The 15,015-nt window shown below is 34.6% G+C and overlaps 1 protein-coding gene across 2 annotated transcripts; it reads left to right on the forward strand.

Moving 5' to 3' along the window:
- Nucleotides 1-9,249: 9,249 nt before the first annotated feature.
- Nucleotides 9,250-11,376, forward strand: LOC105034242 (protein TIFY 9). 2 transcript variants are annotated; one of them, XM_010909307.3, is made up of 7 exons: nt 9,250-9,369; nt 9,458-9,609; nt 9,704-9,872; nt 9,956-10,043; nt 10,130-10,211; nt 10,332-10,389; nt 11,078-11,376. In XM_010909307.3, the coding sequence occupies exons 2-7, from the start codon at nt 9,516-9,518 to the stop codon at nt 11,184-11,186; spliced, it is 600 nt and encodes a 199-aa protein (XP_010907609.1). In that variant the 5' UTR covers nt 9,250-9,369; nt 9,458-9,515; the 3' UTR covers nt 11,187-11,376. The 2 variants fall into 2 exon arrangements, with proteins under 2 accessions (XP_010907609.1, XP_010907608.1); XM_010909306.4 differs by lacking the exon at nt 9,250-9,369 and having other exon boundaries at nt 9,376-9,609.
- Nucleotides 11,377-15,015: the final 3,639 nt, after the last annotated feature.

Genomic DNA, 15,015 nt, shown 5'->3' on the forward strand with positions numbered 1-15,015 from the left:
TACCGACAAGTCAAGTACTTGACTACACCCAGCAGCCTTCCGTCACTAAATTAAAAATTCAGGTAGTCCAGTGCCTAAGTGCAGTGAGTTGCTTGCAAGTCATCGTGGCGGTCTCAGGTCGGAGGGATATTTATACCCATATTCCATCGGAGTAAATCTTGACAGCAGAAATAGCTCCAGAGTCGGTCAAGTTCAGTACAAATGTACCCTTATATCTCACCTGTATGCCATACCAGTGTCTTCACACTCATTGGTTAAGAGGACAACCAACCTATATGGCACACAACGACCTATGTTTGATAAACGTTGTCGTCCTTGGTAACAACATATCATTTGGTCGCGAACAGATTTAAGGACTAAACGATAAATCCTCCTTTGTCGAGTCTAAATAGTCCTAAGGACCTCACCACAACATAGGAGTTAATTAGAAGATGAAATATTTTGTGATGAAAAATACTAAAATATTTTTATTAATTCATAATTCATGTACAAATATAAAAATGAGCACAACCGTCAACAGACTGACAATTGACTTTGGGATACTATTCCTAACACCTTGCTGGTTCCACATGCCCTCTATCATGTGGGTATGCTCAACTTGATCAAATCAAGTGGTGCTTCAATGCAAACAATCAAAGAATTTGATCAAAAATTTGAACTCTTAATGCATATGATCTAAAACTCTTAGCAGATAATTAACTCAAATTAACCTTATCAAATAAGTGATTTAAGTGTAAAAAAAAATTAGGTTCAACCATATGCTAGCAATGTTATCTTGAACCCAATAGGTTTTCTCTAAACCTATTTGAGACTTCATAAGCCCAATTGCTTAGTCCAGGTCTAATTCGTTTATTGCATAATGCATAGGTTTAATTCAATCTGGTTATAAGATATATCATAATCTTTATCATATTATTATTGAAACTCTTTTTAATGGATTGGAATAATTTCACTCTAGCTCATCAAGAATTATCGATCCTAAGCAACTCCAGTGAGCTCTCACAATCTATCAATAATACTTAGCAGTATATAGTGGCAATTCAGTAGAACCGAAATAGAATCTCAAGGTATAGTTTGCATGTGATTCAGTCCCTCTATCATGAGTTCTGACTAGATAGCAGGTCATAGATAAATCATTAAATTTCATCATCAGTTATATGATAGATCGATTAGTCCAAGTCCAATTGTGATTCTCATGGAAACTCTTTTCTATCAATCACACTGATGTGGCCACAAACTTTCGGACTTAGCTTCTCAAATTCCATAGAACTTCTCCTCTCTATCAAGGTCGATAGATTCCTTCTAGATATGCATCCTACTCCTACAGTGGATCAACTGTCACCAACATCCACTACAAGATCTTTACGAGGCCATATTTATACATCAATCAAACTCCATTAGTCTCACTGTGAGTAATTGTACCATCATAGATCAACTACAGCATTGAGACGATCACTGACAATCAAGTAGAAATCTAAGTGATCTCTCATATAGTCATGCTCAGTACTAGTAGTTCTCTAACAACTACCCGCACTTGTCACTCAGTATCTCTATATTGTAGATCAGAAACTCATCTATCCCAAAGAAAATGATCTGTGCATCAGTCTATCTAGATCGATCACCATCCTCATGATGATACTATGACCAGGAGCATTTAGAAATTTTATACATGCTTCTAATTTTTAGCTCTTTAAGAATATGTATCGAAGTATTATTCCATGGATGATTCAAGGATACATCACTCTTGAAAGAAAATAAAATTTATCTTTTTATTGATCAAATTAATATTTTAAGTATAAAATTATATCTTAGATTTATTACAATGTATCAGCCATATTAACTTCTAGGACATACATCTAGCAATTTTTCACTTGGACTAAAGCCAATTCGCCACTAATTTAAGTCCCATCTTCTCAAGGTGGACTTCCATCATTGGTTGGCTCAATTGCTTTGTTAGTGAGTCTACCATATTGTCTATAGAGTCTACTCTTTGTACTTTAATATTTTTTTTCGAGATAGTCGTATATTATATGAACCTACTGCTCGATGTGCTTTGATTTTTGATGAGACCTCGACTCTTTAGCAAGTGCTATGGTTCCATTATTGTCACAAGAAAGTGGTATGGTATTCGATGTTATTACCTCAAGCTCCATAATAAACTTTTTGAATCAGAAATCTTCCTTTGCAACATCTGAAGCAGCGATATATTCAGCTTCTATAGCTGAATCCACTATGATGGGTTGCTTGAAACTTTTTCAGTTGACTGCGCCATCATTACATATGAACACATATCCTGATATAGACTTTTTATTATCAGGATCAGATATGAGGTCTGAATCAGCATATCCCTCAACTCATAACTCAAAACCTTCTCCAAAGATCAATAATAAATCTTTAGTTCTTCTCAAGTACTTAAGGATATTCTTTCCAACTATCTAGTGCTCCTCATCTGGATTCGATTGATACTACTCGTGACACTCACAGTAAGAACAATATCAGTTTGAGTATACAATATAATATACATAAGGCTCCCTATGGTCGAGGCATAAAGAATCCTACTTATGCGCTGAACTTTCTCAGATATGGTCGGACACATCATCTTGTAAAGATGAATACCATGCCTAAGAGGTAAAAATTCTCTTTTAGAGTTTTTTATACTGAACTTCTTCAACACTTTCTCTATGTACAGCTTTTGTAATAGGCTTAGTATCCTTTTAGATCATCCATATAAACTTTTATTCCAAAAATATAGGATGCTTTCCTTATATCTTTTATGAAAAATTTTTAGATAACCATCTTTTGATCGAGGTCAGCATGAAATTATCATTTCTAATGAGGAGAATATCATTCATATACAATACAAAAAATATTATTACACTCCTGCTTACCCTTTTGTATACATAAAATTTTTCTTCATTCTTAATGAAACCAAACGATTTGATCGCATCATTAAAATGAAGATTTCAACTTTGAGAAGCTTGCTTTAATCCGTATATGGACCTTTGTAGCTTGCAAACTCGATGATCACCATCATCAGATGTGAAACTTAAAGGCTACTTCATATAGATATCTTCCTCAAGATATCCATTCAAAAGATAGTTTTCATATTCATCTACCAGATTTTATAATCATAATAAGCTGCAATAGCAAATAGAGTGCGGATGGATTTCAACATAGCTATGGACGAGAAGATTTCTTGATAGTCAATGCCTTCGCACTGATTATAATCTTTTACCACGAGCCTAGCTTTATAGGTCTCTACCTTACTATCTGCACTTTTTTTTTTGTAGATCTATTTACACCAAATGGGTACTATACCCTCGAGTGGATCCACTAAGGTCCATACTTGGTTCGAGTGTATTAAGTCAATTTCTGACTTCATTGCATCTAATCATTTTTTGAAAACGATATCAGATATCGCATTGTCAAAGATATTAAGATCATCACTATGACCCTTATCTCCTACTATTTTTTTAGATCCCTACACTCTCCAAATGGGAAGCAAAAACTCTAATGAGATAACTGAATTTTTAGTGGATACTACGGTCCCACCAATGCCATACACCTCACGTAATAGTTATTAATAACATATACACCAATGCATGACAACTCTTTATCCAGATGCTTCTCTAAACATATTACAGTGATTTAGTCTCTAAGTTATATGGACTCACCTAACAATTCTTGACCACACTCTTTAGTTAAGTCCGACCCACTATTCATAAGTAAGTGCAAGGCCGTCATTGGATCCTTCACCTAATAGTTATTAGGTCCAACCCCATCCTTATCTTGGAGCAACTCTTTGCTAACAGAGTAGTTGCATGTTCCTGGTGCAACTGAACCACTATGACCAGTCGAGAATAATTAACATCAGTACCACGCCTGCACATCTACAATAGTGGAAGACCTATGGACTTAATATTTATGAAAAAATTTAGGTCTCATCTAATTAGTTATCATATAACCGATCTAATTGACATTGGCTAAATCAAACCGTCAAGCAACCTTATTCAAGACTCAATCTTCCAAATTGGTCAGAAAAGTGAAGATCAGTGGAGGTCCTCCTGTTGCTTTCCTTAGATACCAATAAATTGATCAGATCAGTAAATAAAATTAATTAAATAATCATCTCTCAATTATTTATCTTAGATACCAATAGGTTAATTAGTCTAAATAGATTAGCTTAAACGAATCAGACTCAAGCTATCGAGCCAAATTAGATCCTTAGGTTAATCGATTCTACATATGAGATTTAATTGATTTGATCATCTATAATTGTATGATCTTAAAATTTAATTGATCTAATCCTAATTAATACTTGACTCAGTTTGATCAATTACTTAATCGAATTAGATCCATTATGTTCAAATTAAAAACCTTAGATGTAATTTAATTATATAACCTCATTTTGATTTATCCATGATCAAAATTCTCATACATTAATATAAATTTCAGATTCTAAAATTAAATTTAAGATCTAAATTTTTTGTATCAAAGATAAGTTTTAAATCATAAAATTAATTTTCAGATTTAACATACAAGCATATATCTAATATATGTATGTAAAATTTAGATCTAAATAAAAATTTAAATCATAACATGATATCATATATCTCATATACAAATTATAAATTAAATTAAAATTAATTTTTAGATCTAAATATGTAATCATATATCTCATATATGAATCATAAATCAAGTCAAAAAAAATTTTAAGTTTATGCATGCATCTATATATCACATGAATATATGATCTGAACATTAAATCTAAAATAAATTTTAGAATTAAAGTAATCATCTATACATCTAATGTATCAAGAAAAATTAGATTTTAAAACTCTTTTCAAAAATATATATGATAATTTCATGCATATGAAATCCATGGCTCTGATATCACTATTGAAAATTTATGTAGGAGCATGCATGTGTGTTTTAAAAAAAAAAAAATCTAAATAATACAGCGAATAGAAGATTCAAATATCTTTTAATCTAAATCATGCATTCATAAAATAAAGAATACTAGGATCTACTTCATTTGCTGAAATTGAACATATGCTGAATTTTATACTAAAATTAAATATGTGATCGAATTACAAATTTATTTCATAATTTCTTTCTTTGAATCTAGATCTCAAAGAAAGTAGGTTCTTCTTTAGCCACACAAATATCCGACCTCTATAGGTATCCACTCAGGATCAGTCTGGAATAGCCCTCTATAGTGTTGATCTTTCTTCTCCAAGAACAATCATCCTACGAATCTAAACAAAATCTAGATCGTAATCAACTCTTTGATCCTTTTCTTAATCTTTTTCTTCTCTTCTTTTCTTGCTTTTCTTTTTTGGTTATTCAACAATCAAGCTCTAAAAATCAGCCATAAAGAGGTGCCGCCTAAGCTACCTTGGGTGTGAAGATGATAGACACCCAAACCCCTTTAGGCATTGAAAACAAGAGGGAGAAGAGGAAGAGGCGTGGGGAGCCCTTAGGAGGTGAGTGGGCTGCTAGAAATCTAATGATTAAAGTCTTAGAGAATGTCTCTTTAAATAGATAAAAGATTTAAATCTTATTTAAAACCAAATAACCTCTTAATACAAGTCCTACTTCCATTAAGAATCTTTGTAGCTTTAGATATTTGACCCCCTTTAGGAGATCCATGAGGTGCCAACTATTGGATCCTTTTAACCCACTTTCTCACATGCTATATGGGGCTTAGGGGATGCTTCTTGCTGGTCCCACATGTCCTCTATCATGTGGGCACGTCCAACTTAATCAAATCAAGTGGCATCCCAATGCAAATAATTAAGAATTTGATTAAAGGTTTGAATCCTTAATTCATATGATCCAAAACGCTAGGCATCCAATAATTGGAGCTCAATAAATTTAATTCATTTAGGTTATTAGCAGATAATTAACTTGAATTAATCTTATCAAATAAATAATTCAAATGTAAAAAAAAAATTAGGTTCAACCATGTGCTAGCAAGATTATTCTGAACCCAATAGAATTTCTCTAAATCTAATTGAGACTTCATAAGCCCAATTGCTTATTCCAAATCTAATCTTTTTATTGTGTGATCCCATAGATTCAATTCTATCTGATAATGAGATATACCATAATCTCTATTATAGTATCATTAAACTCTTTTTAATAGGTCGGAATGATTTCACTCTAGCTTATCAAAAATTATCAATCATGAGTAATCCTAGTGAGCTCTCACAATCCTTTAATAACATCCAGCAATATGTAATGATAATCCAATAGAACCGAAATAAAATCTTAAGATATAGTTTATATATGATTCAGTCCCTCTATCATGAGTTTCGATTAGATAGCTGATCATGGATAAATCGTCAAACCTCATCATCAGTCATATGATAGATTTGATTAGCCCAAGTCCAATTGTGATCTTAATGAAAACTCTTTTTCATTAATCACATTGCTGCGGTCACAGACTCTCAGACTCAGCTTTTCAAATTTCATAGGACTTCTTCTCTCTATCAAAATCGATAGATTCTTTCTAGATGTACATCCTACTCCTACAGTGGATCAACTGTCGCCAACATCTACTACAAAATCTCTACGAGGTCATGTTTATGTGTCAGTCAAACTTTAGCAGCCTCATTGCGAGCAATCATACCATCATAGGTCAAAGGATCATTCACACAACTACAGCATCGAGATGATCATTTACGATCGAGTAGAAATTCAAATGATCTCTCGTATGGTTATGCTCAGTATTAGTTATTCTCTAACAACTATCCGCACTTGTCACTCAGTATCTCTACACTATAAATCAGAGACTCATTTATCTCGAAGAAAGTAATTTATGCACCGATATATCTGGATTGATCACCATTCTCATGATGATACTACGATCGGAAGTATTTAGAAATTTTATACATGCTTCTAATTCTCAATCCTTTGAGAACATGTATCGAAGTATTATACCATGGATGATTCAAGGACACATCATTCTTGAATGAAAATAAAACTTATCCTTTTATTGATCAAATCAATATTTTAAATACAAAATTATGTCCTAGATTTATTACAATATGTCAACTATATTGACTTTTAGGATACACATCTAACAGTCTAAGGACTATGTCCATATAAAAGAAGATTGAGAGATATTGCTTCAATCAAATTTACTAATTTTCAGTATGTTTGGAATACGCTAGCTTAGGTTCAATCTTGATTCTTCTTTATTAGAGTGTATTTCAAAGAGAATACAAAGTTGTTCATTATATCTTGAGAGTAAATCACTATCAACTATGTACACCTAGGCAAAGAGAGTTCTACTTTAATCCTATATTTGGTCAAGATCATGAGAAAAAGAATAGATGGAATGGAAAGGATTGATTGTCCCATCTACCTTTGGTTCAAAAAATCTTAAGAAGGATGGATGAAAAATAGAGATTGCCAATTCACTTAGGTCCACCAATTTGTACCCTCTCATTTTGGAAGCATACAAGAAAAAATGGATGGACCATATGAGGAGTAAGTTTCCATGTTAACAAAATTATCACTTATTAACTTTACAAAATCCTAGCACTTCTTTATTTTTTCATTCATTTTATTTATATATATTTTTTTATTTTACTTATATTATTTATACTATATAATTAATTTTTATTACAAATTATTTTAATTTTAGCATATAATTTTCATAATTATAAGTAAATGATTACAATTATTTTCTATTCTCTATCTATATTCACTCTTTTTAGTTAACTATTTATGTAAAATTGAATAACTATTTAAATTAAATTATAGATTAATTAGTTATTTATATAATTAATATATAAATAAAATTATTCATATATAATTAATTTATAAATTATTAAATTAAATTAAATTTTAAATAATTTTTTATAACTATAAATTATAAAGATTATAAATTTATATATCGTTGTACTTCTTTAGTATAAATGAGTGTTATAAACTGATAATAATAATATCTTTTTTATCAATAAGTAGTTTAGTAAAAATGTTATATAATTAGCATCCATCATTTCTTTCATTCATTGTACATCAAATAAAGGAAGAAATTATTCATATTTATCTTTCCATATTTCACTAAACATACAGAGGATGAATGAAAGATTTATCCACCCTCATCCATACATATCCTTCCTTCCATAGCCATCAAACTTAATTCATTTATTTAGTGTGTAGAGAAAATCATTAATTAAATAGTAAGGATTAAAAAATCAAATTTTATAAAAGAGATTTATAATATTTTAAAAGAAAGATTTCTAACATGGTATGATACCCACTGAAGCATTGGACTTAACGTTGCCCCATCAATCCAATGTTTACACCTTAAATGGCAATTGTTCATGCATCTAACGGTGTGTCGACATGGCCAAATGTAGAGCCAAATCCAACTGTTTCAATCATGCATCCGTCCTTGTCATACCATGTCGTTGCATTAAGATCTGTCAATTGCACCAAGATGCATGATGAACTCTTTCCAAATCGTTGACCAACGATTTAAGCCTCCATAAATTAGAACACACCTTGCAGGAGTTTTCCATCCATGGTAGGCGCGAATCTTCAATGGTCCTCCCATGATTTTAATCACATGGTTGGTGTAAGCTATGCGAGGATCCAACCATTGACAATGATGAACAAAAGCCTTCGGGAATGTTTGAAAATTTTCACATTCAAGTCAATAACGTAATTCCGATGTTCAGCAGTCTGACCACGTGGTCGGCACATCATAGGGAACCAACCCACCAGGATACACCCATCAGGACCGTCCATTAATCTCATCATGACTGAGTCCACCGTTAAGCCGGCCCAAATTGATTCCAAACCCGGCCTGAACCCAAACCCAAGCCCTCTCTCTTTTTCTCTGTCCCCCAGCTTCCCGCAAGCTTCCTGTGGGCCCCACAATCCGCTCCCCACATGGAAGACATGAATCGCACCGGAGAACCCAAACGCTCTTTAGCCAGAGACCTTTCCTCCCCTCTCCACCGCCCGATCCCCAATTCGCACACATCTCGACGGCGTCGGTGACCAGAACAGCCGGTGATATCCCGGATCCCGTCACCGTCACGGACGTCATAAATAATCATGCAGCAAGAGCACGTGCCTCTCGGAGGCGCACGGCAGCGGCGTGACCCACTGACTCTTATCCCCAGCATCCCGCACGGCATCTCTACCCAAATCCTTCTCCCTTATCTGCTACCCTCCTAAGAACTTTAATTTACCAAAATACCCCAGATTGTTTTTGTTATTTTTCTGAAAGAGGAGGTCTTTTCTTTTTTGTTTGTTGCTGTTCATTTGAACGTAGAAGGCGTGCTGTTATAGCTATCTCGCTGCTGCCGTTGGTGTGCCCCCTTTATTCTCGTCTCACGGGATTAGGTTTTCCTTCCATTCCATCTTTCCTCGCTTTTTCTCGTGCTCTTGTTCGCATTTAAACCCCTCACGAATCTGGTCTTTCCATTGCCAGGAATATAGCATAAGAATAGTGAGAGGAAAGAAAAGAATAGAAGAAGAAGAAACCAACCATGTCGAGGGCCACTGTGGAGTTGGATTTCTTAGGCCTTGGGAAGGAGGACGCGGCCAGGTTCGGGCCCATGGAGCCACGAAGCTCTGTTCAAGGCACTCCATCCTATCTTCCAATTGTTTTATCCCATCATAAGTTTATGCCCTCTCTCTCAGTCTCATATTAACGTTTGATGGTTTTTGGGAATAGGTATCCAGAGTGCGATATCCAGGATAAACCCGCATGTTCTGAGAAGCGTCCTCGCCTCCGGTGGAGGAAGCGTGATGTTCCAGCCGCCGGCCCCAGAGGCGGATTCTCGCCGTCTGTTCTACTTCCCGCCGCCGTCGCCGCTGCCACTCCTGAGCCTGGCCTCCTCCAAGTAAGTTATTCCTACCTTATCTCTATTACTTATTTTATTTTTTTTCCAAAAAAGGAAAAAAATCTCTAATAATCTTTGTTCAGGACTATTACTGAGACCCTTTTAGGAACAGCTCCATTGACGATCTTCTACAACGGCACGGTTGCCGTCTTCGACGTCGCCCAAGATAAGGTTTCTTATTTTCAAACCCAATATCTTATTTTTTTTTCAATAAAAGAATAATTAATTATTTGGTATTTTATTCCAAATGGATGCAGGCGGAGAATATAATAAAATTGGCGGAGGATGTTAACCGCGTCAATAGCCGGGATATTGGGTTACTCCAAAACCTTAACGGAGGTGATCACCCACCAAGACCAAATAAAGAATCTTTTTAACTGTATTTGGAATCCAACCTCAGATTTGCTCCTTGTTTTTAACAAAAGTGGAAGTTTTTTTTTCTTTTCTTTTTTTATGTAGATTTGCCAATGGCCCGGAAGAAATCGTTGCAGAGATTTCTGGAGAAACGCAAGGAAAGGTAAGAAAACTATTTTTTTTTTTTTTTTTTTTGGGCGTAGAATGTTTCCGGGAATCATGAGTTTGTTATGTTTCGTTTCCTTGGCAAAACTTCCATCTGTTTACAAAACGCGCAGAAGTGTCCGTGGAAACTTCTTTGCAGATGCATGAGCTTTTTTATTTATATTTTATATTATTACATTTATTAGAGCACCATTATTTTTAAATTTACTAATAAATATATATTTTTATTTTCTTTATAGACTACGTCTTTCTTGCCAACTATTTTATTGAGTTGTATCATGTCTTTTTTTTTTATATATATTTTGAAACAATTTTTCCTCAAAAAAATATCACTTAAGTACAAAACCTGGACCAACCCGCTTAAAAATTTACGATAGATCCAAGTCTTATCTCCACCTACATAAGCCCATATTGTTGTCTTTGTTCGATATGATCACTGCCCATAGAAAGTCCTCTCCATCTGGAGATATGGTTGGATTCCCTCATTAGCGCAGCAACGTGGTGGGTGGGGACCAAGAATGGTCGTTTTCTCGGTCCGGGTTAAAATTAAAATAAAAGTACGAAAAAAAAGAGACGGGATGGCCTGGGATGAGGTGATGCTGAGATGGAATTGGTGGGTTTGTTTCTTGGTGTTTCGAGGAGTCAAATTAGTTGTTTGAAGTCATGAGTTCGTTTCAAACGTGCAGATTGACTGCGTTGGGACCGTACCAGGCGGTGGTCGACGTGAGTTCGAGGAAGGAGAAGGCACGGAAGAAGAAGACAACCATGGATGTGGTGACAGCGTCCAACTTTTGATGGATGACAAATAACCACCAAGCTTCTTAGTATTGGATTCATTTAGTTCCTCCTGCTGTTTGGTTTTTTTTTTTTTTTTTTTGGACTATGTAATTAAGGATATGCATTATAAGGAGAAAGTAGTTTTCTATCCATTAATGCATACATATAGAAGTTCAAAATGTGAAACTTGAGATCTTTTGACAGCTCATATCAGTAGTATGCCAGGATAAAGTTTATCTTTTAACCACCTTAGTTCTAAACAACCTTTATAATAATTTTCATGAAAAAGAGAGTGAAATTGCAAGGAAATGGGGTACTGTCTTTGTATATTCTTTCATAAGCATCTCTCTTTCTATTTCTCTCTCTCTCTCTCCATATATATATATATATATATATATATATATATATATATATATATATATATATATATATATATATATGTATTATGTATGTATGTATGTATGTATGTATGTATGTATGTATGTATGTATGTATGTATGTATGTATGTATGTATGTATGTATGTATGTGTGTGTATGTGTAATATATAATGTGTTAATATATGGTAGCCAATATGCCATTCCATTTTAATTTATATTCTCTCTACAAATACCATTCAGTTGCCAAGATTTCAAAGAAAGCTCCATTTCAACCCACATTTTCTGAGGGAAATTTTGAAAAGTTTACTAACTTGTAATTTGGTCTTGACCTTGGGATGAAGAAGCGAAGCTTAAAATAAAATAATGGATATTCCAGAGCTGCTATTTTGGAATATTGCGAAAATGTTTGAGAGTAAACTAACTGAAAGACGAAACATTTCAGTTGGTTTAAGGTTAAATGTTTGAATTCATCCGTGATTCTCTATTTAAATCAAACCAGAGCTGATGCACATCTTGAAGCTTGTTGTAATTATAAGTCTCGTAGATGAAGAATTAAAAAACATTTTATGGTTATCCTTCTCCTGTTCTGCCTATAATTGATTTGCAAGCGAACCAAGCATTCTTTCAAAAATTATTAAAAGAATTTGCCACTATTTGATTAACAAATATGACAAATATGGCCACGTTATCCACGTCAATATGTTCCATTCATAGTGCGTCCAATGATCCGAGGCTCCAAACCATGCTCCCTCTTTAAAACACTAGAAGGGAAGGGCTTTTAGCTAGGAGATTATTAGATAAAGATCACTCTGTACCCCTCAAAGACAAATCATTGGGAAGCTCCCCTGATAACCATACATATTGGTTCTCCCACAAGTATAGTATTTTTTTAATGAATGCTTCACTTGCTTCCATATGTTTTTAACAATTATAGAATTCCTTGAAGCAAAAAGGAGTCATCTTTTATACCAATGCTCACGTTTTAAATGGTGACTTGAAATAGAAGATTGGAGCTCTCTTTCGAGGGGCTTTCACTTGACATTGGAATCGCCGCATTTGACTCCTTGTCTCTAATAGGAATGTGGAGGAGAACTTTCTTTCCCATTTGTTAGGTGGAAGAGGGTATGGAGGATTGCTGTTGATCTTGTGGTAGGGATTGTGAGAGTTAGGTTGGGCAATTTCTGACCCTTTCCTGCCGAGCCACATGAATTTTTTTGAAAAAAATTGTCAGGTTCATGAAGAGCTCTTCAGGGTTGGATTGGATATGGATTTCTTTGTCATCATGCAAAATATTTTCTCCATTTTTACTTCTGGAATTATTTTGATCACATTGATTAAGGTGCAAAAAAATTATCCTATTTTTCTTTTGGAGCTGATTTGATAAAGTTTGGTTTTACCTTTCCCCCTTTTTCAAGAATAAAAGATGCTTCAACTTGTTACGTTTTTAGAATATTCTTGAGGGAATTTCTTGGATATTTACTATAACAAAACGATAAGCATCTATATATGTTCACTATTTCAGATTCTTGGAAAACCATTTTTTTTTTAATTTTCTTTTGGTACAATTGTGGAAGCTGCTTTGGGTTGGGTAAAGATCTCAGTACTTTCCCACTTATTAGTATTTTCTTTCTTAGCTTTTTTTTCCTCTCTGTATTATCTCTTTTTCATTTACTTAACAAAAACGCTTAAATACTATCCAATTAATCCTTTTGAAAAAGATACGAGCATTTGATATATTTGGTTAGCAAATTGCAAGCATGATTGATAAGTGAGAGAATTTGCAACATAGTTCTAATTCTCTTTGAGGTAAAATAAATGGATATGATGGGATAAAGAGAACAGCAGAAATGGAGATAAATGTTTAAAGGAGATTGGGTCATTTTCATTTGGAAAAGATTTGGAAGGTGAGATGCCTATCTACTTAGATACATGCATACATGATGGCGCATGCGCATGCAACGCAGTGCACGACTTTTATGATGGTCCCCCAACAACAACAGCAGTGTGGAAATGGTATGGGTTGGGGGGCCACGAGGCCCATTGCATTCACGTGTCATCCAAGAGGAGGGCTACAAAAAGTGTTGGTGTTATAATAATAGAATTTATGTGTAACACTCAAAGCTACGGAAGGACCCATTAGGTAAGCAGCAAGACACGGATTTGATTTTAGAGCTCAAAGTGTACGTTATGGTCTAAATACGTGCCAGGGAAGTTGCAGCCGCCTTATGTTGGTCAACAAGAATGTTAGGTTGTAGTTTCCGAGCAGAATACTTAATTAACATCTGATGCTTTCCAGTGTCCAAATGAGAAGAAAAGGGTATGGTAGGACAATAAAACTTCTGTTCTTCTAACCTTTTAATTGTCATAGTAGTTATTTAAGAAACTTGTAAGCTCGGTTGAGAAGCTTAATTCAACACGTGGAGAAAATAAAATCTGCTTTTCTAGAAGCCAAACGGGGAACGAGAAAAGGTTAAGATTAGTAAAGGGATAGGAAGGAGAAAGCTTTATCCTTTGCAAAATTTAGAAAAACTCTTGAAAGATTATAGAAAAAAAAGGAGTACGCCGCCTCATGAATTTTAAGCTAGTTGACTTTTCTCCTCCGGGCCCATTGCAGAAAAAGAGTGTTTTTTTTCTAGAATTCACAGATGTAAGACTTTCTAATTTAATCCAAAAACTCTTTTTGATTAGAAATATGCTTCAGATCCACATATTAAAATATAAATAACATATATTATTTTTAAAATAAAAATATTTAAATAAATTATAAAAATCTTTCTAAGACTAGGTCCAGTAATTTGAAAAACCTATCCTTACACCTTTGAGATTTATTTTTAATTTATATTTTAATTCATGCTGTTAGTTAAACCATTAATATTAAATGGAATCCAAATGATATGTCAGAATAAATTTATAAGATAATTAAAATGTCCTGAATAATTAAATGGCCACAACGAAATGGGAAACTCCTCTGTCTTCTTCTTCGCAACTGACTTCCTCACTCTCCATCCATGGGAGCCAAAGATGACACCTTTTTCCTCCTCCTTTTCGAGCTACTTCGCCAGCTCTTCCTCCCCTACCTCCATCTCCCTCGGCACCTCCCTCACTAGCTGCCACTCCCGGTTCCTCAGCACCAACCTTGCCACGTCTCGTTTGTGCTCCATCTCGTAATGGGTCCACCACACCATCCGGCTTGATCGAACTCCCATTCTACTATGAGCTGAATATTGGTTTTGGCTGGGTGGAATGGGTGGGATCCCTAAACTATGTTCTATGGGAGCCAAGGATTTCCCCTTCGAACCACCGATTATTGGCAAGACTTTCATTGCTTGTAAAGGCGTTGTTTATGTTGTAATATGGTATACCATTCTAGAGTGATGCTGCTGTTGGATGCGGTGGTAGGGCAGCTTCCTCAGTTGGAGGCTTAGCACCTTCCTCAACCCATTTCTTAAGCTTTTGATCATAATAGAA

This window comes from Elaeis guineensis, chromosome 1 (assembly GCF_000442705.2).
Source record: "Elaeis guineensis isolate ETL-2024a chromosome 1, EG11, whole genome shotgun sequence".
In the NCBI taxonomy this organism is placed as follows: domain Eukaryota; kingdom Viridiplantae; phylum Streptophyta; class Magnoliopsida; order Arecales; family Arecaceae; genus Elaeis; species Elaeis guineensis.